Consider the following 27,414-nt stretch of genomic DNA (forward strand, 5'->3'; position numbering starts at 1 on the left):
TCCATAATTACTTTGTAATTTATTCAGTTGTCAGTTACCGTTCGTAAATTTCGAGATAAGAATACAAATTGTGTACGCTGGATAAAGAGCAGACTTCCGTGATTTATATTTATCAAATGGAATCAAATGCAGCGAACGTTTTCTCTGTTGCATTTTTTTCTTTCATTGATACAATTTTTATTGCTGCATAGTCTTTATTGCGACAAAAATACGCGACTTGTATGTACGCGTCTGAATAATTTGTTGTAGAAAAAGCGCCGGTACAAAAACCTTCGAATCGATACTTCCTTTTTTTCTTTTTCTTTTTCTTTTTTCGTTATCGAAATCTGTTATACTTAAAACAAATAGAAATCTAAAATAGATAAAATTGTTACATTCGTACGTTTTGACGAAAGCGGACGAAAAGTGCATCCCCTGTTTTTATGCGAATCGATCAGGAATATTAGCTGCGTGATAGGCTTCCCGGATCGGAACCTCTGAATATTAATTCGTACTGCTGTTCGTTTTCGCGAAACGGCACTTGCGAAGTTTGATGCGAGTCAATTGCCCTGTATTATACGCACACACACATACATACATTTTGTTATGAAATTTTTACAAAGTGTGGGGTTGCACTGAATTCTAAACGTTCTCTTTCTAAGGAACCTCGACCCTCCTGCGACAACCTTCCCTTGTGTAGACTCTTCGTTACTACAAATTTCTCTCGCGTCTTCTCGTTCCCTCTTTTTTTTTCTTTGACGATTCGTTTATTTGTTTTTATCTATCTATTATACACGCGCACATACGCCCGTTTCCCTCCTTCCCGTTACGCGACTATTTTTTCCAGATGATATTACATTTTAGAGAAAAGAAAAACTTACTCGCCTACTCTGACTTGCTCTCTGAAAGAAAGATCGATTTGCTTTTTCTGTTTTTTTTTTTTTGATGCTATTTTGATATTTACCTGGATTATCATACAATATATAAATCCTTCCATGCTTCGGCTTAATATTATATTTTATGTACGAAAGCTCTCTCATCCTTACAGGCCCATCGCGCTAATTGCTACAAAACGCACTCGGTTCTAGACCTTCTCCTTAGGGTATAATCGTTAATAATTATGTACAGTTGCTGGAATCAGCGTGGCGCCGCGAATATACAAATTTGCTGATCCTGGATAACCTTTGGAATCACGATGCTGATTTTCGCCTTGCAAAAGCACAAAAACCCGACGACGTGCGGGAATCCAAAAAATTGAGAACTCCACTTCTTCCCTCTCCCCTTCTTATCCTTTTTTTTTATTTATTTATTTATCCTTTTCCTTTTTACGTTAAACTACCCCCGACACAGCGCACTGCCCGACGCCGACTAATGTCCGTGACTACACCTTCTTCGTCGTGCGTCGTGGGGATCGAGTCTCCCAACATGGGAATACTCTCATTGAGACTTCTTCTTGGACGTCTCGTTCGTGTAGCCGTTCGCGTGCCCGTTCGCGTGCCCGTTCGCGATCTTCCCGTTGCTGACCGCGCCGCCGAGCTGCGTCGGGCTCGCCGACGAGTTCTTCCCAGCGGCTCTTAGCCTCTCGAGCCGCTTCTCCGCGTAGACCTGTTTACCCTGCAAGCAAAACGCCATCAGTCACCCGACCGACGAGCGCGCGGGCGCGGGACAACGGCCCTGGCGTTTTCCGCGTGAAAATTCTGACCTTCGCGATGTAAGCTTTGGCGTAGAAGTTCCCGAACAGGACGATGAAGGAGAGCATGTAGATGACGAGGGCGTACTGCATCCAGAGGGGAAAGTCGCATCCCGAACGGATGCCGTTGATTCCCAGAATCAAGGCGGTCGTGAACTGAATGAGCTGAAGGATCGTCAAGTACTTCTTCCACCAGAGGTATTTGCTTACCGAAGGCCCTAACGCGGCGAGTCCGTAATACGAGTACATTAGCACGTGAATAAAGCTGTTTACCATCGCTGGCAGGAAAGCTGCAAGTATAAAGCGTAAATTTAAGAACCTTGTCGGGTGAGCCTTATTATCTTTTTATGATAAATTTAAATAATCGTCCATAATAATGAATTTTAATAATTATCGGAGAATTTTGTCAACAAGAAAAGCGTATACAATGGCCTTTACGTATTTTCACTGCACGAATTTTCGACTATTAACATTTATCTAAAGCTTATTGCTGCACGGAAAGAATTCTCTCTTAAAAATTACCCTGAAAATTGTGGTAATTGTGGGACAACGTAAACCTTGAAGAATTTTACTATACTTTTGACAAAATTTACTAAAATTTTAATAAAATTTAGTAAAATTTTGTAAATTATACTTCTAACAAAATTTACTAAAACTTTGCTAGATTTTATTAAAATTTAATAAATTTTGTCTCACAATTACCACGATTTTCACGGTAATTTTTTAGAGAAAATTCTCTCCGTGTGTCAATAACTCGACTAACTTGGCTCGGCCAACTAGCTGTAATAAGTCAACTTAAGAAAATAATTAATCGCACACTGTGGAATTAATATCGAAGTGTAGAAACACTTACTGGATCCGCTCGGTACCCATTTAATCCCAATCCACCATAACGAGAACATGGTGGAGTGATGATAGACGTGAAGGAAGCTCAGCTGGTTGTCCTTCTTCCGCAAAATGAAGAAGAACGTGTCACAAAATTCCAGAAGCTTGCTAAAGTAGTACCACCAAACCGCGTGAGCGATCTGAACATAAAAGTTTATCAAATTTTTTTTTTCTCTTTATTCGCAACGCTTGGAAAAACTTGTTAATTAATATTTAATTAGTTCGAATATGCTTCTCTTAGCAATTTCTTAGCATATTCTTGCATCTTGCATACCAATCTAAAATACCAATAAATTAATTCTCTTTTTTTAGACACATTGTCTTAATTTTAGCACGACAAAATAAGAGAGAGGATTTTTTTTAGGGGGAATCTTTTTTAAGCTAAAACACAGAAAAAGAAAGAGGAAAAAGACCTTTAAATATTTTAGTTTACGATTATCTTACCTGAATTTCATCGGGACGCGTGATATGCCTTATTGGCTGGCACACGTAACTATACCGTAACCTTGTGGAAGCTACGAACAACTGTAAAGGATATAAAGAGATGGATAAGTGATGGAAACCCACTTTCGAGTGAAAGTGACTCTGCATAGAGATAAATAAGAAGAATGAAGATAAGTTCCGTAATATTTTCCCCATCATCGAGGCCACGAAATGATATTCACCTGAATGGCAATATAAGCGTTGAGACAGGCCATGGCAAGGTTGTAGGGCACCAATGCCCACGTTAATTTGAAGGCTTTTCGTTTCCTCATGACCTTAGGACCCGCCCAGACGATGAGGAGATACAGCATCGTATAAATTAACGTTGGTTTCGGCGAGTCAACCAATAACCATCCCCTCGTCCTCTCATCTGGAAATCGGACCGCGTCACGATATTGTAAACATTTTCTTTGATATATTTTATTTGTTTATAATACTAAATAGCCGCGGTAATAATTAAATCGATTCCTATTTTTTATAAATAAATTTATATATTTTATGTAATATATAATTAAAAATAAATTTGTATCGTCATAATGTTATGTAAATTGAAGTTCCTTCAACTCCTAAACGACACTACAAGATAACTTTTGTTTAAGAGCAAACAATTTAATATTGCCGAGTATCACAGAACTTCTATAATAATCTAACGTAACGAAATTTCTATAATGGATTACCCGCGAGGGATAGCGTCCAGAGGTAGTAGTCATATGCATCGTTGAAGAATTGTGCTGTTGAATTAATGAAGTTCGCCATTTCCTGTAAAAAAAAAAAATTGCATAACTATTATTCTAATAACACTCGGGAATGAGCAATTGAGTTTGTTTCCTTTGATTGAGCTTATGTTCAGAACGAGATAGTACATAATTATCTAATTTGACTTCTAGAGTTCAGTTTGACTGCATTGAGACTTTTAAACGAGAAGGCAAGTAAGGCAAAATTTCTCATCGTTTTGCATTTGGTGCATTTTATCGCTGACATACATTTCTTTTTATACTGACGTAGCAAGTTGGATAAACGCGCGGCTGAAAATTGCCACCTCGCGAAAAATAATTGGCACACCGCATGCCGATGTACATACGTATAAAATGATTTGGCTTGAGACATAACGAGCACCGAGCTCTCCTATCTCGAGTAATTTCCCAATCGAATAGCTTCCCCCCGAAAAGAAATATCTTTAAAAATATATTTTAACGTGCAGAAGAAAGTATACGCGCTCGAGCGAGTAAATCGTTACGTTTACACGCGCGTGATGCATTATACACATACACGAGAGATCGACGCAGCGTCGATCGGCTAAACGAAACATGCTATACGTGCATCAGCTTGCAATTAGTTCTTAATAGCTATTTCCTCGATGCACATCATCCGGTCGTTCACTCGCCGTATGTACCGCGGAACATAACTTTCACGCTCCGAAGAAACTATTACCGCTATCTCCCGAAGTCGCTATGAACGTGTCCCGACGCGAACACTTGTTTCTTTCTGTTTTTTTTTCTTCTCTCTATCCTTCTCCCATGCAGCTTGTTGTCAAGTCGACGATCCATCAACTACCATATCCTTTAAGGAAAGTTACTTTCCTATAGAGCGAGCGATTTCGCATTGAACTCGCGATTATTACAATTTTGAAGGTGAGCCGCGCGTTTAAAAAAAGGGGGAATTAAGCTGTTTCTCCCTCGCGATCTGTCTCGCAACGACAGTCAAAGTAATTACTTCGCAGAATGACAAAAGAGATTTTCTCTTTTGTTTAAAGATGAGTCTCTATCTCATAGAGAAATGAGATGTATTTCTTATCTCTCTATGTACAGAAAGATTTCCTCGGGGAAAAAGAAAAAAAAAAGGAATACATTCTGCAAAAGTTTCAGCTGTGAAAGTTACGGTGCGTAACAAATTGTTACTTCACTGCAACATATCATTTACCAATACATCATTATGCATATGTCAGCAAACGCGAATATATGTATTCGTATGTATTGTAAGGTACGCTTCAAACCGAATATACAATTTTTTCCTGAATATTACGACAAATATTAAATATTTGATATTAACATCACTGAGGGAGATGGTATTCCTAACAAAATTTGATTATTTAAATGTTTAGATTAATTATTATTCATACAAAAAGGAATAAGTGATAAAACAGTCAGGGATCTTCGAGATCTTCGTCCCTTTACAGATGATAAATTGAGAGAAGATGTGAAAGCTCTTTAACAAATAACGGGGGAAAATTGCAACATTCTTGATTAAAACCATTTGAACTCCCAATAACTCATGATGCAGCGTTTCTCCTTCAACACGCGAGCCGAATGAACGAACATGTTAATGACAATGCTAACGATAATGATCTATTAATTGCTACAAAAATAATTTACATTATACAACTATTAATAACGAGAAATGCGATTATTCATTTAATATGATTACTTAGAATCTTCATCGCAATATAATTATCAATACGGTCATTAAGTACCGTATGATACGTGACAATGTGAAAACTGCACTTTCATTTTGAATCAAGAGGCATAGATAAGCATAAAGAAATAAGAGAAATCTTTAAAATTCTTTGTTAAAGTATATTCAAGTATGTCTTGCTTGACAGATGTAGCTTCGCGAAACAGATGAACAATACAGATTTAGCGAAAGTTAAATCTATAGACCGATGTAAATATAAAACCATATTAATAATTTTAATAAATCTATAAGAAGCTTATTAATAAACGCAACTTCTTTATAAAATGTTTTTTATAAAAGATAGAGAAAGCATGAAGAAAAGGGAGAAAATACAACGTCCGTGCATAACATTTATTTATAGCAATAAAAAATTTATTTATAAAATTGACGAGAAAGTAATGAGAAAAATTATAAATACCTTTTTAAAAATTATACATATTTTTTTTAACAAATGCTTTATATTAATAAAATATTTAATTAATAAAGTTTTACCTTTTTAAATTACTTGAATGCTGCTAACTGAGCTGTTAATTTTCATTCATTTATACTATTATTTAAATGTTTAATTTTCTTATATTACTAATCAATTAAAATAATAAATTTATTTTTAATTATATAACATAATTCTTATTATACATTTATTTTAATACTTAAAAAAAATACAATTTATATGTCAATATTATATTTGTCAAATTTATAAACATTCTATCAATACAATTCAAATACTTTCTTTACTTTTGATTTTTTAAATATTTTAAATATTTCAATACATTTTCTTTTTGTATACTGCAAAGTAGTATAAGTGTGTTCTTTTAACGTTTAACTAAATATTTAACTTAATAACAGTATTATGATAAAATATTTTATTACTGACATTTCTTGATAATCGTTCATCGTGAAAAGAATTACGTAACTAATATGACCACACTTAAAACGAAATTTAAATATCTTTGCATTGCAAAATAATTAAATGCTTACCTATGATTTTTGAGAATTTATAAGTACATTTGTACGACAATGTAAGTATATTACACATATGCAGACGTGACGTTGCGACAGAAAATCAATATAAACAATTATTTATATTATGATATGGTATATATAAACTAAGATATTTAAATTGAGAATAATGTTTTAAGAAGGTACCAAAAACGTGTTTTAGACAAAAATTATAATTTAAAAGAAAAAAAAAGATAAAATTAATATTTAAAAAATCGATTTTTCTTAGTTTATTTAGAATTGCTTAAGGATAATTGCCATTTTTTAATAGAATTGTATAATTTTTTACATAATATGATTTTTATAATTATTTTACATATAAAGTATTAAGTTAAAGTTATCAAAAAATTAATAGTTTATAAGATACTTTATTCTTCATTTTATCATATTTTAATATAAAATGTAAATATTTCATAAACTATTAATTTTTTGATAATTATCTTAATATTTTTATATACAAAATAATAAGTTAAGTCAATTAATATAAAGAAAACGCACAGTTGCTTGGAAAAGAAGATATATGATATATGATGATTTACATATTAAATGCATAATTCTTTTGAAAAGTAACTATGTTTGTAACGTGTGTTTTCTTTAGGTACACCAACAAATTAATTTTATTATTGTACATAAAAGTATTTTTAAAAAAGTTAGAAAAAATAATTTTCTAAAATCTTACTTTAATATTTTTAATATTTAAAATTTAAATAAAGTGCAATATTTTATATTTTAGAATAATGTATAGAATATTGAGTTTTTTATTACTCTATATGAATATTATATGTTGAATAAATTAAAAAATTATATTACATTAAAAAGTCATGTAATTTTACTTTAAAAACTGTTAACATTATACAAAAAACTGTAAGTAATTGTAGTAACACTATATAATATTAAAAAGCCTTTTTTTCCCGAAACTTTATCTTACTATTATTTACCCCTCTTTAGAGTATACAACATTTATCGATTCTCTAATGACGGAACATTTTTGTGTAAAGAATATTATTACACTAAAAACAAATGTAAATGATTCAACAAAACCCGGGCTGCCAACAAAATAAATACTTAATATAATAATATCTGCTGTTAATGCACCTACAACGGTTCTTGATTGAACTATATTGCAATACCATGTATTATCGTATTGAGTATGTCTTTTGTTGACAGCCCGCAACAAATCAATTTTAAATCAATTACTTTTTTTTCTCAGTGTATAACAGAACATTTATTTTAAGTGTTTTTCTTCAAGATATATAATTGTCTTAATTTAAATACCTCAGTTTGTATTCTCTCATTGTTCCACTTTCTAATTTTTTTTTTTGTTAACATTAAAGTCGGATTTAAATTTTGGATATTTTTATTAATTGGGAGTAACTTTTATGAATCGAAGTGATTTATGTTAATCTAAAAACTGATGTTACTCTTGCCTCTCTGTTCTACTTTGCAATATAGGCTGACTCAGTTGTGTCACAGTTTTAAGAAAAGATCTCTCCATAATTTACCGATATACGTGTGTGTGTGTGTGTGTGTACCTTGTACTGCGCTAACTGAACAAAATCAGAAAAAAACTTGCCGATCAAGTTTCCTATTACAAAGCCTCGCCCGACTCGGGAAAAGGAGGTTTTCGTTCTCGTTAGGGGTGAAAAGGTCTCTCCTTACCTGGCGCGGTTCTTTAGTCAAGAGTACCTTGTGCCGCGAGCTCGGGTCCTCGTTCACCTCGTTGCGTGTGGGGGTTGCGTAGTGGCGTGCCAGGGATCGTTTCCGGGAGTTGTTACAATCGCACCCGCGACTCCACTGTCAAAATGACATGGCCCGACGTCCGTGCACCTCAGAGGATGACACCGCGACGAGACAGGTGTCCGTCCGCCCGGAGGGGAAAAAAAAAAAAATAATGCCTCTCCTCTTCTCTTACACGAAAGCGGGCGGCAAACCGTGGCACGTCGTGGTCGCTCGACAAAGTGGCAGCGCCGCGCGCCAGCTTAGCCGGTTCGCTTTATAACTTTGGTGCCACGGTATCCTCCGCCACCCGTGGCGAAGGTGGTGGTCGATCGGCACGTCGGAGGTGGTATCTTCCGCGAGCGTGTGTAAGCGATGTAAACGCAAACGAGGCCAAAACCGCGCGGCCCGTGGATCGCCGTGGTGGGAAATCGATCGTGGGGATAGATCAGGCCGAGGATCGGTCAAGGCGAAGCGCGAGGTAGGATCGGGGATTCCCCTCCGCAGGGATCCCACCCTCTGACCGTCGCGTCGCCTCCCGATCTGTTGCCCCCCTACGTTGCCGATCTCGGTCCGATCTGCCCGGATCTGCTGCCGACGGGCCCCGCGGGGCTCTGCGCTTCGACTCTACGATTTCTACTTCCGCCCGTGCAGTTTGACGAACTCGAATCTGTCCGAGGCTATTTTCCGCGCGCGGATTGGGCCCCGCGAAATAAGATAAATAAGGCACGAGAGAAGAATCGCCATTCCGGTACATTCCAGTTTTCACTTCTTCGAGCTATACCCGTGAGATTTTTTTTTTCTTCGGATAATTTCTAAAGCTTCGTAACGAATGTATTCACTAAAAAAATTGTCTTCTAGGAACCAAGGAGGAGATACTCTAAAAATAAAAGAAAAATTCTAAAGTTAAAATTAAAATTATAATAAAATTAAGTAGCTATTCTCGAATTTAGGCTTTTCCTTTTATTTTTAGAATATCCTCTTGGTTCTTAGAATACAATTTTTTTCGGTGTTCTTTATAATCGTTGATTTTATTTTTATGTGATTTATCTGATACAAAAAATACGTAAAATAAATTCGTCGAGTGCAAAGTAAAATTTGTGTAACCACTGCCTTTTCGTATGTATATTTTTATTAATATTTATCAAAAATGTTTGTAATTTTACTTATAAACAGCGGGATGCACCATTTATCTTGGAGTTAAATATTTCAACTTTATTACCTTTTGTAAAGTTCTAATCTTATTTTGTTAATTATAAAAAAAATCTTCTAAATTACAATTTACAGTGATTTTTAGTGCTACTATGTAATGCTAAACGAAACTTAACTTTGAGACGTAGCATTACGAAAAAGACGTGGTATTAGGAAGCCAGTCTAAACACATTTTTACAAAAATTACGATTCAGTAAGGACAATGTATACTTGACAACGGCAGAGATATAATTCAACCGGTAAACGTAAAAATTCTACCTTCATACTTCTTAACGGAATTTTCATTTCCGACATTGGGCTCGTGCACTCGCAGAAATTATATTCCCCGTTAGAATCGCGCAAACATCGCCTGTAAATTTCAACAAATAGACCATGACAGCGAATTCCTTCTGCACTCAACAAATCGACAAACAAAGCTTAATGATTTCATCATGCTTTGCCTTGCCGTTGTCGAAATAAGCCATATCAATCCGATCGAATCGTGCTTGCAATAATCTCCTTTAAAAAAAAAAAAGAGGACACTCTGTCTCAGAAATCTATTTTGCTATTACGTTGACGTCGATATTACGATCGATCATCGATCATTACATGAGATAGTCCCCGATCGCACAACGGTGATAACCATCTCGGGAGAATCCGTCGAATAAAAATGTGCGCGGAGCGATTCGTCTCTCGGGCCGATGATGGCGGAATGCCGCCACGTAGGTGCCACTGGCTACACGTTTGCTGTTGTAGCCTCGTTTTCCCAGGCGAGAGTCGTACAGCATCGTCGTTCGCGGCGCGTTCACCACGAGGCCTCCTCTTGCGAGTTTCTGCAGCTCGGGAGCCTCGTGTCAGAAAAGTGGGCGCTGGGGCGTCGCGGCAAGGACGAAGAAACGCGCGAGAAATATCGAGATTCCCTCTCGTTAACCCGGCGATCTCCAAACGGTACAGGTAAAATTGACGCGTATCGTAAAAGAATGATAGAAGCGCAAATACAAGAGAACCTGCAGTTAATCTCAGCGAATCAAATTAGGTGCCTTAGTTTTTTACGAGAGAAATTTGTTTAACGCTGGGTTTTTTTTTTTAATGCACAGAAAAAAAATAATATTGTTATTTCGACAATATCTTTAGTTTCAAAATGAAAACCTTGAAATAACATTATATGCGTTAAATAAAAGAAGATGTGCTTGAATGAGGATTTACTTAAAAATTTTATATGTTATAGTTTAATCAAGAAAATTATATTCTTGTTATTTAAGAATAATTTTCGTCGAACGGAAAAGAGAAAAATGTTGGATAGAAAATACTTAGAATCAAATTATCAGAATAATTATATTATATTCTTGAAATAACAATTATAGTATTAAAATAAGACTATAATTGTTGAACTTTAAGGTTTTCAAATTTTTCTAAGAAGATTATGTACATTTTTGCGTATACATGAAACAATGAAAAGTTAATTTGACACTTGCTTTTTTTCCGCGTGCACGTGTAAGTTGTGCCTCTCGTTTCATTGGCTCTGAAATGTAGAATAAGCGCGACGATCGGTCGGATGTTTCCTCGTCCGACGCGACGAAAAGAGACTCATTTTTTTTTCCTACGTGGCTTCGGTAAACGTGGCACGAAAAGAAAAACGGCGATCAAGGAGAAAGCGATGGAGGAAGGCACAAAACCTATGTCAACGATAATCCGGTGAATTGAAACGGGTCAATGGACCGCTCGCCAACTGTGTAGCACGGTTCCAAAATCCAAATAGTTTTGGTCCACGCACCGGAGGTTTCTATCGGTTCCTATTTACCTTTCACCTAGTCATGATTTACCATTTACGCTTAAATGGACCGGCGGCACTTATCTGTGAATTCGCACAGATTTCACCGGCACCGCCGGTAAAAACTGTCTCGAGGCAAAAAAGCCTATACGTCCGTTCTGTCCGGTCTCGATAATCGATTCGCGCGACTCGCGGAGAGGAGGAGGCTTTTCTTCTGGGTTATACCGGAAAGCGAGCCGCTTCCTCCCGAAATTTTTTATCCGGAAACCCCGACCGATAAGAAACAGAAACGGATTGCGTAAGGATCTCCGCTACGCGAGAGACCTTGGAAGACGTCCACGGAGAAAAGCTAAGTGGTTTCGTCACGTCCGCGCACGATGTGTAAATGACCGTTTCGTCGTAGTAGCGCCAGAAAATTTAACGACCCTGACGACCTCCTCCTCTTCGCGAGCTGTCATTACGTATTTCCCGCCTTTCGAGAAGGGACGTAAGAGTAAATTACCTTCTGTAAGACAATTACGAAGCGAATATTTAATCGAGTTATTAATTGGAAATAATTACGACGAATCGCCGGAAACATTCGATCGTACAGTTTTCTTTGTATTTAACGAAGCGACATTTCAATTAATTTACAAGCTTCCCTCGCATCTCTCAATCACGTTCATAAAAGCACACAGAAAACACCTGTCAATAACTCACGTGCCTCGATAACGTTTGATACGTGACAGTTATCTGACGCTAATTTACACGCCCCACGCGCAATTTTAATAACACCGAGTTAAAAAATTAAAGAATAATTGGTGTCTTGATCTAAATATTCTAATTTAACGTTTTGGCTAAAAAGACGAGCCTCGGCAAAATAATAATTAAAAAAAAAGGAAGTAAAATGAAACCTGCTTCACGTGATCTCTCGGATTCGCTTAGTGGGCCGACGGAGGCCCGGATCAGCATCAGCAGGTGAGATAATTGTGGTATAAAGGTGGGTTACTGGGTACCGATGACCATCACGGTATCTCCATATCAAGTTAAACGAGTACTGGTCCTGTCAGCAATTTGTCACCGAATTGCTTTCTTCATCGAGGCAGAAGCGCACCAAAGATGGACCGAAGGAAAAAGGTCACCCGGAATCGGATTGACGGAGGAGGAAAGCGAATCACTTATCACTCGCTTTCAGCGAGGATCTCTGTGACCAATTTAATTCCGAACGACGGGCAGGACAGGCGGTAAAGCATGTACCGTTACAAATTAGCGAGTTCGGTCTTGGTCAAGAGGCAAAGGTTTATTCATTGAACGAGCCACTGTTTCGACTAACTTTAATCGACAAGTTTAGAAATTAAAACAAATTATTAGTCTTTGATTTATTTTTATTAGATTAAAAAATGAGTAAATTAAAAAAATATTATAATACTATATTATAAGTCTACTGTATTATAACATTTTTTAATTTTACTAATTTTTTAATATGCATAGATGCTCACGTAAAAATATCTGACGAGGAATATTAGATTTTGATATTAAACACCTGTAAACCCGGGAAAAAACGTTTCATACATATAAGTATAAATAAAATATGCCCATATATGTTTATACTAGTTTCCTTTCTTTTGTAAAATTTTTGTTTGATGTAAGAAAATAAATTATACTGAAAGAACAGAAACTAATTAAAAAAATAATTTTCGCATTGCTTCTTTTAAAATAGCTGAGTATGAAAAATTGTCCAGAATATATAATCATACGCATTCCAGAATATATATGATTGTATATGGACAATTTTTCATACTTAATTTTTTTTTAAAGAAGCAATGCAAAAATTATTTCTTAAATTAGTTTCTGTCTTTTCAGCATGACTATTATTTTTTTACATCAAACAGAAATTTTACAAAAGATAAAAATCTAGTATAAACATATGGACATATTTTGTATATATAATATTTATATATGTTTTTATATAAAACATTTTTTCCCGAAAATATATAGTAAAATATTTTAGATTATTAATTACAAGTTAAATATTGAGTACGTGATTGTAATAAATGTTTCATATTTAATGTTTAATAACATAAATCCATGTGTGTCCAAAAGAAATCTGGCTAATATGTCCCCCGAAGCAAACTTTCGTTCGAGCGTACATTTCGGTTGGCTCTGCGCCAAAAGGAAGGACTACCGATTGGAATCTTCGAAGATAAAACAAGTTTGCGAGGCACGTGAGATGTTCTTGGTATCACCTTTTAAATGACATAATTATGTAATTAAACGGAAGCGACGTCGAAAAGTCCCCTGTTATTTTTCCAGAAATATTACCGCCGTAATTTTTATGCAGTCTTTGATTTATAAAGCGTATATGCATAACGTGTGCAAAACAAGTTGAAAATAAAATTATGCATAGAATGGTTAAAGAAATGGAATTATCGCAAAATAAGTCATTTCTTATTTAAAAAAATTTAACAAAACGTGCAAAATAAATTTATAAACATATCTATAATTAGTATTTTTTTTATCGGTTTTTTTATAATACACGAACGTTTTATTCCAATTCTGAACAATTTGCTATACAACTATATTACATGACACAGCAGAAAAAAATTAGATATAATCTTTCTTATAACATAAGCCATGACAAATAAATCTTTCCTCTATTCTAAACTTTGCATTGGATTACATAAGTCTATAAAATATGTATCAGACGTGTCATCTTAACAACGTACAAATTCATGTTAATTTTAGTGTGCATTAATGAAATACCGACTTTTAATTAATCAAAACTGTGAAAGTCAATTATCTGACAGAAACAGTAATTCTGCATGCAATGTAGAATGTCTTTCGATATTTTTTAAATAAAATTGACAACTGTATTAATAAAATAACGATCTCAATTTGCCAGTGACGTTTCATATCGGTTGTCTGGTTGAATAAAACTCTTGACACTTCAGAGAAGTTTAGAACATTTATATGAACATCTCATAGGTATTTCGAAAGTGTCACACTTCGGCAATTGAACCGGTATGTCATCATGATAATGAGGTATTTTATATCCATGTATTCTAGATACATTCAATCGCGCGTTGAACATATTATTTATTGCGCCGTATCATTTATTACGCGGCAAAGAATACTCTAAACAAAAATAATTATTGCAACAAATTATTTTAACGATCCGCCGTAGAAGCACAGCAAATGGGGCTTATCACTATCGCTTACGTACGGACTTAGGTTTAATGCACGTGCTTGAATTATAACGGGATCTTTTTGCCGGGATCTTCAGGCATTTGATAACAGAACGCTTAATAGGTATCGACCCACTTCTCTCGATGAAATATCGATCATTATAACGTTTCGAGCAGCGCGATCAAATAGCAATCACGTAAGCAATTACATTCCTAAATGTAAGGTATTAACTTTATAATATTATTAACTGTATAATACATTAGTATTAATGCACTACTATTATTATTAGCAATACATCATTAAGCGGCATTAACATTGCTGTTGTCAATTTTTACTTCAATTTAATAATTTAAATATTTTCTATCCTAATAAACGGAAGTAGGCTAATTGTAAGACTTATCGCTCGCGACGGAGAAGTTGAATAGGTATGATCTACTAATTCCAGAAATTCTTCGTAGCTGTTTTTAAGTCCTGCACGCCTAGGGCCTATCTAGGGCACGTTATACGCACAAAGTACTCCAGTAAATTTCTCCAAATCATCTCCGTAGACGAATGTGTCGCCTCCTCATGAATAAACAGCGCTTCAAGCAGTGGACATCTCTCTTAAGCAGAGAGAGAAAAAAAAAGACAGAATGCCACATGTTGTACGACCTCGTTCGTCGCTTTGCGACTTAGCGCGGCGACAACTTTACACTCTCTATTTTACAAGCGACTGACAGCGATTAATGAAACAAAAAAAACTAGATTTATTTGTGTCCCCTTGGAATAGTACGCTACACGATTTTTAAGAACGTTTTAAGAATGTAATAAGGAGATACATTACATTCTCGCTCCTTAACGGCCGCGTTTTACGTATTATACGATAAAAAATGTTTATAGCGTTTGAAAGCTTCATGAATGCTGATTTTAACTGCACACTTATATTTACGACTCCTAGCAAAATTGATTGATACCTTTGTGTTCCGTACGTCAGATTATTGTGTTTCTAATGAATGCGTAAATAATGTTAATGTTATTTATTAATTTCCTGATTTATTTCAAAATAAATCAAAAGAGAAAAAAAAACTATAAGATAAAAATTTATTCCTGCATAAAAACAATATTTCTTGTTATTTCATATGATTAATATTCATATAATTAATACAACGATCGATACTGTAATTATGTTGGTATCTGACTTAATTGAGATTTCCTGATTTATTTCAAAAATTTATATTCCGATAGAAAGTATTAAGAGCCATTTGTCTTATTCCCCGATAAACTATGTAATAAATTACCTAATAGATAAACGACTATGCCTACACATTCATTATGTGCAAAGGAACGCCCGGCCATTGGAAAAGGAAACTTTTAACAATGCCCCGATGATGATCTCTCTTTAATCTCATTACTTTTAAAGCTTCGAAATGATCCCGCGTTCCGATACGGTAACTATGGCTGCGTACCGATATTCACTGCCAGTACGGAAGGTCTATAGTTTACGTCACGTACACTGTAGAATTTCAGTACTGGCAGTGAATATCGGTACGCAGCCTATATACATGTGTTGCAATGCGCGGCGGTGCCTTAAACGCGCACCGTCTATCTCGGCAAACGCAATTTCGCACGACAGAGAAAATAAACTTCGCGAAACGTCACGCGGCAGATTTTTAATGTCGCATACTTCCTGGGAAAATGATAGCTGACACACTTTGGCACCTCTTGCGGAAATATGCGAGACGTTACTCAACCACGAATTTAAGAAATAATATTTGGCGTCTCTTTAAATATTTGCCGCGCGGCCGTTGTAGATCTTCCGAGAACTCGTCGCACGTTAAATATCAACATATCTTAGACTTGCAAGATTCAAATTCCCCTTGTCATTCAAGCCACGTAACCTTCCCGCAGGTAAAATAGTAGTGCATCCAACCTGAAACCTAAATCCGCGGCGAACTCGTCGCTCAGGATCAAGCATTTCGACACGCTGTGCATTGAATGGAGAAAGAAATTCTATTCCCCGCCACTGTGTCACTTAGTCAAATCACCTGCTTGCACGTACAAAGTAATTGCTGCTGTGATCTGACATAATATTGATGCCAACCGTACAATTAAAATTAACCGATAACACCAAAACGGATAAAATACATATATTGTAAATCTTATTCAACGTTAGTTCTCGTAAGAGAGAATAGATCGCAAGTAGCTGTAAAATACGTCGCGACTCGAAGAGATAAGTGTTTCGAACATGTCGTAAAGACGTACAGTAGGCACGGTGTTCTTTCAGACGTGATTTAAGACTCTGTTCAGGAAGCTACAAATAATCGATACGTTATTGTCCCGCAAGAATACAAAATTATACCAATTTAATTATATATAACTTTTGGTTTGAAATTATTAAACGGCTTAAAGAGTATAAAATAACCATCCAAATTGAAAAGACTGACTATAAAAGGAAAATAGTCGGTGATCATTTCTCTTACGGCAGAAAAAAAAATTTTTCTTTTTTTGGCGCAACGGCCGTTGAAAATTTTAAACTCGTGCCTTCCCTGCGCGATTGGTATTGTCATCCGCGATGCAAAACGCTGACAATTCTAATAAGTGAAACTACTTTCGACGTGTTTGTTCTTGCGATAACCAGTCTATAGTTAACGCCTGCTTGAAAAGAAGGGAAAAGTTGTCCGACAGAGAGTGGCTGCATTTCCTTTCTCCTGCATCGAGTGGAGGCAGGATCTATTGTAATTATTGACATTCCTAACTAAAACAGCACGGTAATCAGAAAAACCCAATTCATCCTCGAGACATCCGACGCGATCAATGTCCCGCGCTCTAGGGTCTGTATTTTGTGAACGTTAACAAATTGTTTCTTCCTCCTTTTCTCCCCTCCCCCCGCTTCCCTCGAGAGAGACGCGCATGCACACTGTCCAATTAATTGCGATAGTTCTCATCGCGCAAATCTTATTAATTTTTTGTCTCGACGCTAACGAGATGTTTCCACAGTATGTGCCGTTTTCGTTCTTTAAATTCGAGAAAGTTTATAATTTCTAGGACAGCAATAGACTCTGGCGTCGTACGAAAAGTGAAATGTTACATACAGGGATATACCGGTCATATCGCGTAGCGCGTACCGTTCGCGGTAGAGGAGAGATAATATCGATCTGATGATTGGTTTCACTGCAGCCTTTTTATTATATATTATAGTATACTTGTGGCCATTAAGTTTCGCTTTCTACGTAAACCGCAGATGTAACGCGCGGACCGCCTGCGTGATACCGCCAGGAATCTCGGGTCCTAATCCAGAAAACGAATGTAATCGTCCGAGCCGCAACATCGGTGCGTCGCGTAGAGACAATCAGGAAAAGGAGCTAAACGACATACGGCTGTTATTTCTCAAAAACAAAGTGAAAGCGATTGTTTTTCCACTGAAGTTCTGCAATCACCGTTTCCCTAAATGGCACTTCCGCTAATCAAAACGAAGAAAATTAATGAAGAGAGCGTAATTGTAATGATAACCATGATATTTAAACGTAGAAGCCGACTTCTTTTATTATCGTTTATTGTGTTCCTTACGTACGCACAAGTTGAAGAACAACGACGAATTATTTTTAAAAAAAGATACCGTACTTTAAGTAATAAAAAACTAATCATATATAATAAATTATATTACAGCTTTTAAAAATATTTTGTCACTCCTGTAAATTTAAATTTGTGCTGCTTTTAGCTCCGCTGTCATAATTATAATGTATTTGTTGGTCCCCTCATTATACTCATAAAAGTTTAATAGCTATATACATTATCCGAACGTATGCATTATTCGAATACATATTTTTCTGAACGTGACGTCCGTCGCGCAACCGATCGTCGACTCGATTGATCGGCTGAAGAGAATTCCCCGAGGGAGGCAACCGGCTGTAAAACGTTCGATCATAGTGATACACGTAAGACGCAAACCGGTTGGAGGCTGATCGGCGCACTTTCTTCGATACCGTCGACTATGATCACCTCGCTTTCGAGGTCAATGTCTAGGCCTGGTGTATACGTACATACACCTAGAGAGAGAGAGAGAGAGATGCGATTCCTTTTGCATAGGCGCAACTTTCCTTCATCGGATTGATATACGGCACGCGAAATTTTCTTATACGTTTGGAGCGACGTGAAGAGCGCGGGGGAGGGGGGGAAATGATTCCATTTTGTTAATAATTTTATTCGTTTGTCGTTCACTTGAAGTATTGACGGTGTCCAAATAAGTGGCTCCTCCCCCTTGTGTTCCTGACTTATTTATTGGCACATTTCACGATTTCTCGACTGTGTCTTCACCGATTATTTTAATTATACGGCCGCAAAGATCGATTGCGTTGAATACATACGTATTGCGGTGCCGCTTGTTTGTTGCAATCTCGGAAATGCAAACAGTCCCTTTGATTCCACCCAGCCAACGGCGCGTGGGACCCGTGCGGATTGCAAATAACGGGATTGACATTTCTCTTTTATTCGCGTTTGACGGATGACATAGCTCGTATGCCATTATGACTTGACGTCTAATTATCTTTTCTAATTGTACTTTCGTAATGTAACTGCCTAAATTGTGTTTTCGTAACGTGTCTAATTGTGCTTTCGTAATGTAATTTCGCATCAAGGAATTATATTCATTTAAAGAAATTGCATACTAATTACTCGCGCCTACTCCTATTTTCACATTTGATTTTCATATCTCTGATTGTCGATTTTAATTGCCGTTCGAGAGGCCCGAAAACAAAGTGGTTTGAAAGCGAAGGTGTCGGGTAACAGAAAAACGAAACGACATCGGGTTATAATTATAACAGGGACATTGCGATTTAATTGCCCTTTTTATTTCCGTTGTTCTCGCTGAAACGAATTAATCGCGCGTGTCACAGATGTACAAACGGAGTTTCACCTAACAGAACGCGGATCGGCGAACCACGGACGGAACTGCGTCGATCTCGTAACGCCGAGTGTTAGATGTTTCTTTCGGCCACGGTGATTTCTCCGTATCCACGCAGCGCGGCCGGTATCCCCCCGCGGTGCGTCTGACAAATGAAGAAGAAGCGAAAGTAAAAGACCCCCTCGGACACGGTGAGCGTCCCCGCACGCGATTTTACGGTGTTAATGGCGTAATACGCGCGGAGCGATTGCACCTTTCGAGGAATTCCACGCGAGGAAAAGCGCCGCGTGCCTCTTGCCTGTTACTCAAAAATAAACAAGGTACACCTTCCGCTAAGAGTCCAGTGGGAAAAACGCGGATTTCGATTAAACCGGATTTAAAAGTCGAATAAAAAAGAAAAACAAGCGGGGTCTTTATACGAATTGGAGGGAAACGACGCCTTGGGTCCTCGGATGTGGGTGGACGCGAGCGTGGCGGTTTCGATCCCAGCTGCTAACATCGGGCCGCGGCTGAATCGCGGCGATTCGCGGTGCGATGCTTTCTACTGTCACATGTCACATGACTAAGTGCGCGATTGACCGCGTTCGAACGCGGTCTCGTCGTCGTCGTCGCCGTCGTCGTCGTTGTTGTCTCGTTAAATGCCGCGGGATGACGCGATTGGCCGCGCTCGAAACCGGCCTCGCGCCTCTTCCCGCGATTCGTCAAACAGCATATTAAACAAGAAAATTGGTGTTTATGCGAATTACTGAACGCGCGGCCTCAATCGAGCCGCCGGCCGCTCGCAATTCTTTTGTTCGAAATCGTCGATCATCGCGGTTCCTCCCTCCCGCGCGCGCGCGCGCGCGCTGCAACGCTCCGCAATCCGCGCCGAACGATTGTCATTAGCCCCGCTCGTCGGCCGACCGGCTAAAACGTTGTACGACTCCTCGTCTCGCATTAATCAGATTAGGAATGGCAACGCGCAATTAATTTAGCAACCCTGCGGACCCGCGGAAATTTCGCGATCATTATTCTTTTCCCAGTGAGAAACGACCCATCGAATCGACGTCGATTCGACGTCGAAGTCATCGATATTTCATCGAATCGAAATAGCACTCGAAATGACAGTGGGTTTCGATGAGTTTTTTAATATAAAGGTTTTTGAAGATACACATTATTTACAATAAGCATTTGGTATTAGGACGTTAAATAAGTAAGTTTGACACTTTTTTTTCTAAGACATCGAAATTTTATCGATTCGTTATCGTTTCGATGCTAGTCATCGAAACCGTGACCACAATCGAATCGAAATCGATGAGCACTTCGATCGGTTCTCGATGGACAATTCGACGTCAAATCGACGTCGGTCGAGAATTTTTTCCTCCGCCTTCTCTGGAATCGCGCGAATCGGGCACGTAACGCGGCGGTAATGAGTCGATGACCGAGATATTAGAAGTAAGACACACACAAGTGACGAAAAGGGGATATAAGTCGGTCGATAGAGCGTAAACTATAGCTGCGTAACGAGTCATTCGCGTAAAGCGGGTGACGGGTGACAATTGCGGCATAGTCTTTACGTGCAGTTACCGTTTGACAACCGCGAGGAGTTGCGCGTTGCGATTTAATTGACACAAATCGAACGGACGAATTTAGCCCAGCGGCCTCGAAGTCACACGGGGCGAGAGTAGCGTAAAATGGATTTCGTCGTCCGCGCGAAAACACTTTCTCCGCGGGGCCGCGCCGTAAAATGGGTGGGCGACAGCAATTAAAACTCGAGCGAGTATCGCGAGTATGGCGGTTTACAAGGAGAAGCCCAGTCCCGAAAGAGTATTATTAAACCGATCAATTCCACGCAACGCGAAAGCACCATTTCCACGAAGGAGCGGTTATATGTACCACGTATGTTATCAAGCTGGAAATCGATATACGCTGTATTAAAAATATATAAAAATTACGCGTGACGTATGGCGGCTCGAGCAAACTGGGATTTCCTCGCCGGATCACGCGGCGGCATGTACGACAATTCAAAAAAAAAAAAAAAAAAGCTTCTCTTTCAATTTTGATCCTCGGTAGATAACGATAACGTACGATCGTTCGGCCCGCCGATTCATCCGATTCGACCTGACGAACCGTCGTACGCCTCACTTCTCGGCCAGAGAGCCGGCGAAGACATAAAGAGGCTGTTATATTATCACTCGGGGTCGCGTGTTTTACGAGAAATTGGCACGCCACCGGATAATCCCTGCGAAATTCTTACTTCTGTCGCCCAGCTACAGGTGAAGGCTACGCCGGGGTAATCTCTTACCCGAGAGTATCGTTTTCCCCCGTTGATTTCTCCTCCGGCGTGATCAAAGACGATCACGCGTGACCTCTCCTCACTTCGCGGCGGCGACGACCTTCTTTTTGGGCTCCGATGGCGATTACGGCGAGTAGCGTCCGCGGAGTATCCCCTCGGGATACGCGCGAGAGAGCTCTCGTTCGAGAGGATCCGTCCCTCGGCGACGGCTGCACCAGCTGCACGCCGGCGGTCTCGGCGAAGCGGCGCGGTCGTTCGCCACCCCGTACGCGAGCACGGTTACCATCACCCGCGAGCGGAGGGGAAGGGGAGGGGACCCTCGCCCTGGCGGTCCCGGGGAAAACCCCCCGCGGGGACGGAATCGAAAGTGACAACGTGCGGCCGACCGCGATCCCGCCGTTTCCGCCGAGCGGGATAATAATTAGCTTTCACGCGCCTCGCGGCATCACCTCACCCTCGGTATCCCTCTCTCGTCACCTGGTTTTTCCCGGCCCCGTCGGCGAATAGAAAAACACTACGGAGCAACGCTCCCTGGCCATCCCTCCGATCGCGGTGGGTGCAGGCGCCGGCCGGCCGCCATCATAGAAATCAATACAACCCTACAACAGGGGTGCCTGCACCCCCGTGTACACGGGGGATTCCCTCAGACGGAACGGCCTGCGTCCTTGCAACGCTGATTGCCATCAGCGACGCGCGAGAAATCGGGGATTATCGGGGATTCGACGTCCTAGGTGTAAACTCGACTTGGATATCATAGCCGGCCGATGACGGGCAATCTTCACTCGCGGAAATAAATTTCATTCCTTTCCACCTCAGCTTAAGCCGGGGCCAAGTGAGGCGGAATGTGTATCTGCCGGGAGAGAGTAACGGGAACGATATGGAAATAGATGTGCAAGACGACTTTCTGTTGCGCGTTCCATCTTTCTCATCGCGCCTCACTTATTGTTTAGTATCCGCTTTACTGTTCGCCGGTCCACCCACGCGCGGTGCGAGATCCTTCCGATGGTAACAGTATAGCCTACATTCGCAACGAAGTGCGGATTATTCTTGGTTGTTTTTTTTTTCTCTCGGTTGAGCAGCGATGATCAATATCGAGGGACAAACTGCTGAAGTTAACTGGAGTTTGGACCCAATTTTTCTATATACCTCTTTAGTCGCGTTCTTACACTGAGGAAAAAAAGTTTGTTGATTCGACTAAATCTTTCAACTTGATTAAATTTCTTCAGTTCAGCTATTTATGCTCAAGTATTCTATGTATTTAAGTTAAATGCATGAATACTTGAACCGAAGAAATTTAATCGAGTCGAAAAAATTAGTCAATTTAACAGTTATTTTAATCCTATTCTTATATTTTATATCTAAACTGCCCTTTCAAAGTTCAATAGTTTTCCTTCTAACGCAGACACATGAAAACATGATTCTTTTGAGATAAAATGACCAATAATCTGTTAAGTGATCACTCTTCCGGCAGGAATAGTCTGGGATTATTCGCATTCAAAGAAACACTTGCCAATTGTTTGCGCCACGCAAACAACTGGAAAAAAGTGGCTGGAAGCTGACAAAGAAGAGCAAAGACGTGTAATTATGAATTTCTTAGACTCGAAGTACAAGATTCGTTTGTAAAAACAAAATTAATTACATTGTGTAGAAAAATATTTCGCATTCATTTTCCAAGATGATTCTGCACGAATCCTGTGTCCCAAAGTGTTTTACCGCGCGTATTAACACACGATAAATTCTCTCTAATGGAATTACAGCGTGATTTTCCATTTTGTAAAATCATCTCAAGATAGATCTGAAGATAATTGAAGGTGTGAGGGGGAAGACTCTCTCTTATTAATCATACCTTTTCAGCTCTACGCTTTTGCATAAATAATGCACAATCGAAAATAAATCACAAGTAGCTTTTCCGCCTCTTGGATCTGAAAGCGCCGGCTCCCTCCGCCCTTGGAGAAGAGAGCTAAAAGCGAAGAGGAGAGGGAGGGGGGGAGGGGGGAATGCGGGAGGTCTCATCGAGGCCGACGATCGAGGTCGGGTTTTAGACTCGCGTGACGTCTAAATGAACGGTACCGTTGCTCAGGACGCAACTAGGAGGAAGAGAAGGACACTCGTCGCCGTGGCGGACCGCAATCTCGCGAGTTCCCTCCTCTCCGATCATCCGTGGAGTCTGCATCGGTACCTGCTATCCGTAACCCGGACCAGACGCCTATACTGACCCACTCTCACTCTCACCTTTCTCTTTCCCTCTGCCGCCTTTTAGATTTTCTCCTCTCAACAGCGGCTCTGCCTTCTCGCGCCCGTTATCGAAATGATAAGATAGGCGCACACACACATTCCACAGTTGACTATATCTGCGCGTGCAAATACAGCTACTCGAGATTGAGAAGATAAAAGGAAAGGGGGGGGGGAGGGGGAAAGAGACTGCCAAAATATTGGAACCGCGAGGCTAACGGTTACGGGCAACGCGCGATTATGATAATTGAGTTTCAAAGATGAAACGCGCGAGCGGAGAAGCGGCACACGTGTCTGCAAACAAAAAAAAAGGGGGGGAAGGGGAGGAGGATGCAGATCATTGTCGATACGTCTCATTAGCGGGCCGGTGTTAAAAACGGCGTTAAGAAATGATACACGGACAAATATTCATCGCGCGAGCCGCGTTTCGAACCGCGTGATACGAATAAGCACCATCTACGCGGAACAGTAAATCGTTACGCAATTTGCGACGGACAATTGCGACAAAAGCGGATGACGATACCTGCAATTAGGCTAGATTGCAACGGTAAATGATTGATAATTGATTAATTGCCGCGGCGCCCTGGACGTCGCGAGGGATGCCCGGAGTCAGTTGACCACGTCCGGCTGAGATGAGGCGCGTGCTTCCAATGGTTTTGCTTCACCTATGGTGGAATTCTCTCCCGGAAGTATGTTCCTCGAGGTAAACAGCTTCGTGCTCCTTCCAAAAGTCATTTTCGCCGCATTACGCGCGACAAACCGCGGCCGGCGTCTCTTTTGTCGCTTTCGAAATGTCGCGGCGAAGAAAAGACAAAAAATCGCGCGCACGGCAATTTTCCGTCTGACGCGTGGGAGGGAGGTGGTGGGTCCGAGCTTGCGCGATTAATCTGGAGTTTTTTTTTTTCTTTCCATATTATCCGTTGTCGGAAAGAAACGGGCCGCAAGTGGATAAAGCGAGATGCTGTTTCCCAGAGGCCGGCGGATAGTGACGATTTAAAGCCGATTGAACGCGGCAGATCCAACGAGAAATCGTATGATGATTAATGTTGATCAGTGTTTGCGTTACTCGATGTTTAATTTGATGCGCTTTTGTAACGCGCTCGAATTGCAGACCCTTGCCGACTTCCCGCTGGGAGAGAGAAACGAGTTCTACAACTCCGTCCTCTCGCTTCTCCGCAGAAATGCAATATTAAGTCGTTCGCTATTAACAACCTCTCTTTCTCGTGCGATTAAATAAGTTACCTAACCGAAAAGATAAACATTCCTTTATCCCCGGCGTACGTAGTGCCTTATAAGACCAAAATATTCTCCCGCGTTTAACGAGACTTCCCGATGAGTCAGTGGTGAAAAATGCAATACAAAAATGCAAATAAAACGACGATCGTTGACACTGTTGAATAAACAAATTGCGTTAACGATGACGAATAAAAGAATTTTTATGATTAATGAGAGACGGGATTTTTTCTTTCGCAGTTTGTTCAGCGAAGATGCCAACAATTGCACCATGACGTCGAGGCTAATTCTGCCAGATTATGTCAAAGGTAATACGCAATTTGCTGAAGAGACGTGTTGGCACTTGTATTTCTCGCGCTAATAATAAGAATAAACCATATGTAGATGATATAAAAGATAAAACTCTCTGCAGAAATTAGACCGTCGTCGGATGCGCCTGTAGTGGTGAACTTCAACATTTTAGTGGTCGACATTAACTCTATCAACGTTGAAGATATGGATTTTCGGTAGGCTAAAATGACAGAGATTTCTTCTTTGTCGGAAATAATTCAAATAAATTTACACATGTAAAAAATATATAATTTAATTAAAATGCCAAGATATATTTAATCCTCATCTTAATTTAAAGTAAAAAATTTAGATGGAAAAGACTGTAAAATTACAAGTATCTATATTTACATTTAGTGTAGACATGTTCGTCAGTCAAAGTTGGATAGAATCTCGGCTTAATACACCTCAAGATATTTTCGAGGAGGACGACGATTATGTCATACTTCCCTCCGAATTTTTGGATAAACTTTGGCAACCAGATCCGTATTTTTTAAATTCGAAGGTTTCCGGTAAGCGTAAACAATAAAGATGACTCGCGTACTGATAAATTTTTCGTACTGATTTACGTGATAATTTTTCAGAGATCGCGACTTTAAGCCATAAATTTTCATTGGTTACACTATATCGAAATAAAACTATTAAATATTCTGCACGAATTAATGCTATTGTCGCCTGTCAAATGGAATTTCGATTGTACCCGATGGATATTCAAATCTGCCCAATTTATATAGAGAGCTGTAAGTGAGCTTGTATCATGCAAATGCAAAAAGCAACCGACAATGTATAACTGTTATACAATCCGAATTATTTGTTATAGTTTCCTATAACAGAAAAAAGTTGCGTTTAAAATGGGGCACGGACGGTGTTACGGTAAATCCTGAATTAAAGCTTCTGCAATACGACTTTGGAAAGCCCGTGGTACTCGAAGAAACTATAGATTATATGCACGAGAAAAATGGTACATTAAAATTTATGTATTTTTTTATCTAAAATCTGAAATTTAATGAATATCTTGATTTCCTTGTCATTATTAATTTCCAATTATTATAAGACATTGAATTAAATATATTAAATCAAACTCTAGTATAATTTAAAAATTAAGAGATTACATGCAAAATAAAGAATAATGAATTTGCACAATTCTTACAGGAAATTTTTCGCGACTGGTAGTCTTCTTTCGCTTCGAGAGGCAGATCGGTCATCATTTGATACAAACGTTTGCACCGTCGACTCTGGTGGTGATGCTCTCCTGGTTCAGCTTCTGGCTGGATCTGGACGCGATTCCTGGTCGAGTGGCTCTTCTGGTGACGAGTATGCTTACACTGGTGACGATGTTCACTGGACTTAAGAGCGATATTCCGCCAGTGGCATATATCAAAGTAAATTGGTCAATATATACTAAGGCTTTTGTTTTATGTATCTATTATTAAATTTTTTAGATAACGCAAACGAATTTTCTGTATAATGTACCTCATATTGATATCCATCTTTTCTGATATAAAAATATAAATTTGCTCTCGCAGGCACTGGACGTCTGGATGGCTGGCTGTATGATGTTTGTGTTCGCAGCTTTGGGCGAATTCGTCGTAGTCAAGGTACTCGACTTGCGACACATAAAAAATGATTCGCATAGTTCCATGGAATTTCACTCGTTCTCGGTTTGTTTCTAAATATAGTAATTTCATCGGTGATTCTAAAAAAACTGTGTATTTTATTTGTTGAATTTTTTTAGCAATTAATGACGATGGTAAAGAAAGAAAGCATTTGGAACGACGAATTCGTTCATGCAAACATACCGAAGAATAAGCCTACCAATAAACATCTACTACCAACTCTGTGGCAAGATCCCGAATGCCAGATACAGCAAACACACAAAACACGTTCTCAAAAAATAGATTGCTATAGCAGAATTGTGTTTCCTATTATCTTTCTGCTTTTTGTCGTTCTATATTGGCCGATAATATTGCTTAAAAGCGCTGAAACAAAATAATATAAATTCTTTTGAACCTTTTAACTAGTATTTTATACATATAAGTAATCGACATTTCTCACATTTGAAATTTGAGCAAGTTAAAGCTATCATCGATTAGTATTTTAAAATATATCACAAGTTTGCGTGCAATAGAGAAATATAT

At 39.0% G+C, this 27,414-nt stretch overlaps 2 protein-coding genes across 8 annotated transcripts; one reads left to right on the top strand and one right to left on the bottom strand.

Annotated features, from left to right (window-relative positions):
* LOC105833246 (elongation of very long chain fatty acids protein 4) lies at positions 1-21,997 on the bottom strand. 2 transcript variants are annotated; one of them, XM_036290194.1, is made up of 7 exons: positions 8,174-8,354; positions 3,715-3,796; positions 3,220-3,407; positions 2,999-3,079; positions 2,523-2,694; positions 1,682-1,959; positions 1-1,593 (listed from the first exon to the last, which is right to left on the bottom strand). In XM_036290194.1, exons 2-7 carry the CDS (start codon positions 3,791-3,793, stop codon positions 1,417-1,419), a joined length of 975 nt encoding a protein of 324 aa, XP_036146087.1. In that variant the 5' UTR covers positions 3,794-3,796; positions 8,174-8,354; the 3' UTR covers positions 1-1,416. The 2 variants fall into 2 exon arrangements, with proteins under 2 accessions (XP_036146087.1, XP_012530281.1); XM_012674827.3 differs by lacking the exon at positions 8,174-8,354 and adding an exon at positions 21,494-21,997 and having other exon boundaries at positions 7-1,593.
* LOC105833245 (glycine receptor subunit alphaZ1) lies at positions 15,424-27,413 on the top strand. 6 transcript variants are annotated; one of them, XM_012674826.3, is made up of 9 exons: positions 15,424-21,087; positions 25,190-25,257; positions 25,362-25,455; positions 25,634-25,788; positions 25,861-26,016; positions 26,097-26,237; positions 26,429-26,658; positions 26,803-26,937; positions 27,012-27,413. In XM_012674826.3, the coding sequence occupies exons 2-9, from the start codon at positions 25,221-25,223 to the stop codon at positions 27,267-27,269; spliced, it is 1,206 nt and encodes a 401-aa protein (XP_012530280.1). In that variant the 5' UTR covers positions 15,424-21,087; positions 25,190-25,220; the 3' UTR covers positions 27,270-27,413. The 6 variants fall into 6 exon arrangements, with proteins under 6 accessions (XP_012530280.1, XP_036146083.1, XP_036146086.1 ...); XM_036290190.1 differs by lacking the exon at positions 15,424-21,087 and adding an exon at positions 22,274-22,489; XM_036290193.1 differs by lacking the exon at positions 15,424-21,087 and adding an exon at positions 22,492-22,605.
* The last annotated feature ends 1 nt before the right edge of the window (position 27,414 follows it).

The sequence above is a fragment of the Monomorium pharaonis genome, chromosome 7 (assembly GCF_013373865.1).
Source record: "Monomorium pharaonis isolate MP-MQ-018 chromosome 7, ASM1337386v2, whole genome shotgun sequence".
NCBI classification, from domain to species: domain Eukaryota; kingdom Metazoa; phylum Arthropoda; class Insecta; order Hymenoptera; family Formicidae; genus Monomorium; species Monomorium pharaonis.

Coding starts and splice junctions, on each gene's coding strand:
- LOC105833246 (XM_036290194.1), bottom strand. CDS start 3,793: ATGGCGAACTTCATTAATTCAACAGCACAATTCTTCAACGATGCATAT. Junction 3,408..3,714: donor CTGGACGCTATCCCTCGCGG/GTAATCCATTAT, acceptor TCCGATTTCCAG/ATGAGAGGACGAGGGGATGG. Junction 2,695..2,998: donor CGCGTCCCGATGAAATTCAG/GTAAGATAATCG, acceptor TTTTATGTTCAG/ATCGCTCACGCGGTTTGGTG.
- LOC105833245 (XM_036290190.1), top strand. CDS start 22,362: ATGGAAATAGATGTGCAAGACGACTTTCTGTTGCGCGTTCCATCTTTC. Junction 25,258..25,361: donor TCTGCCAGATTATGTCAAAG/GTAATACGCAAT, acceptor AACTCTCTGCAG/AAATTAGACCGTCGTCGGAT. Junction 26,017..26,096: donor CCCAATTTATATAGAGAGCT/GTAAGTGAGCTT, acceptor TATTTGTTATAG/TTTCCTATAACAGAAAAAAG.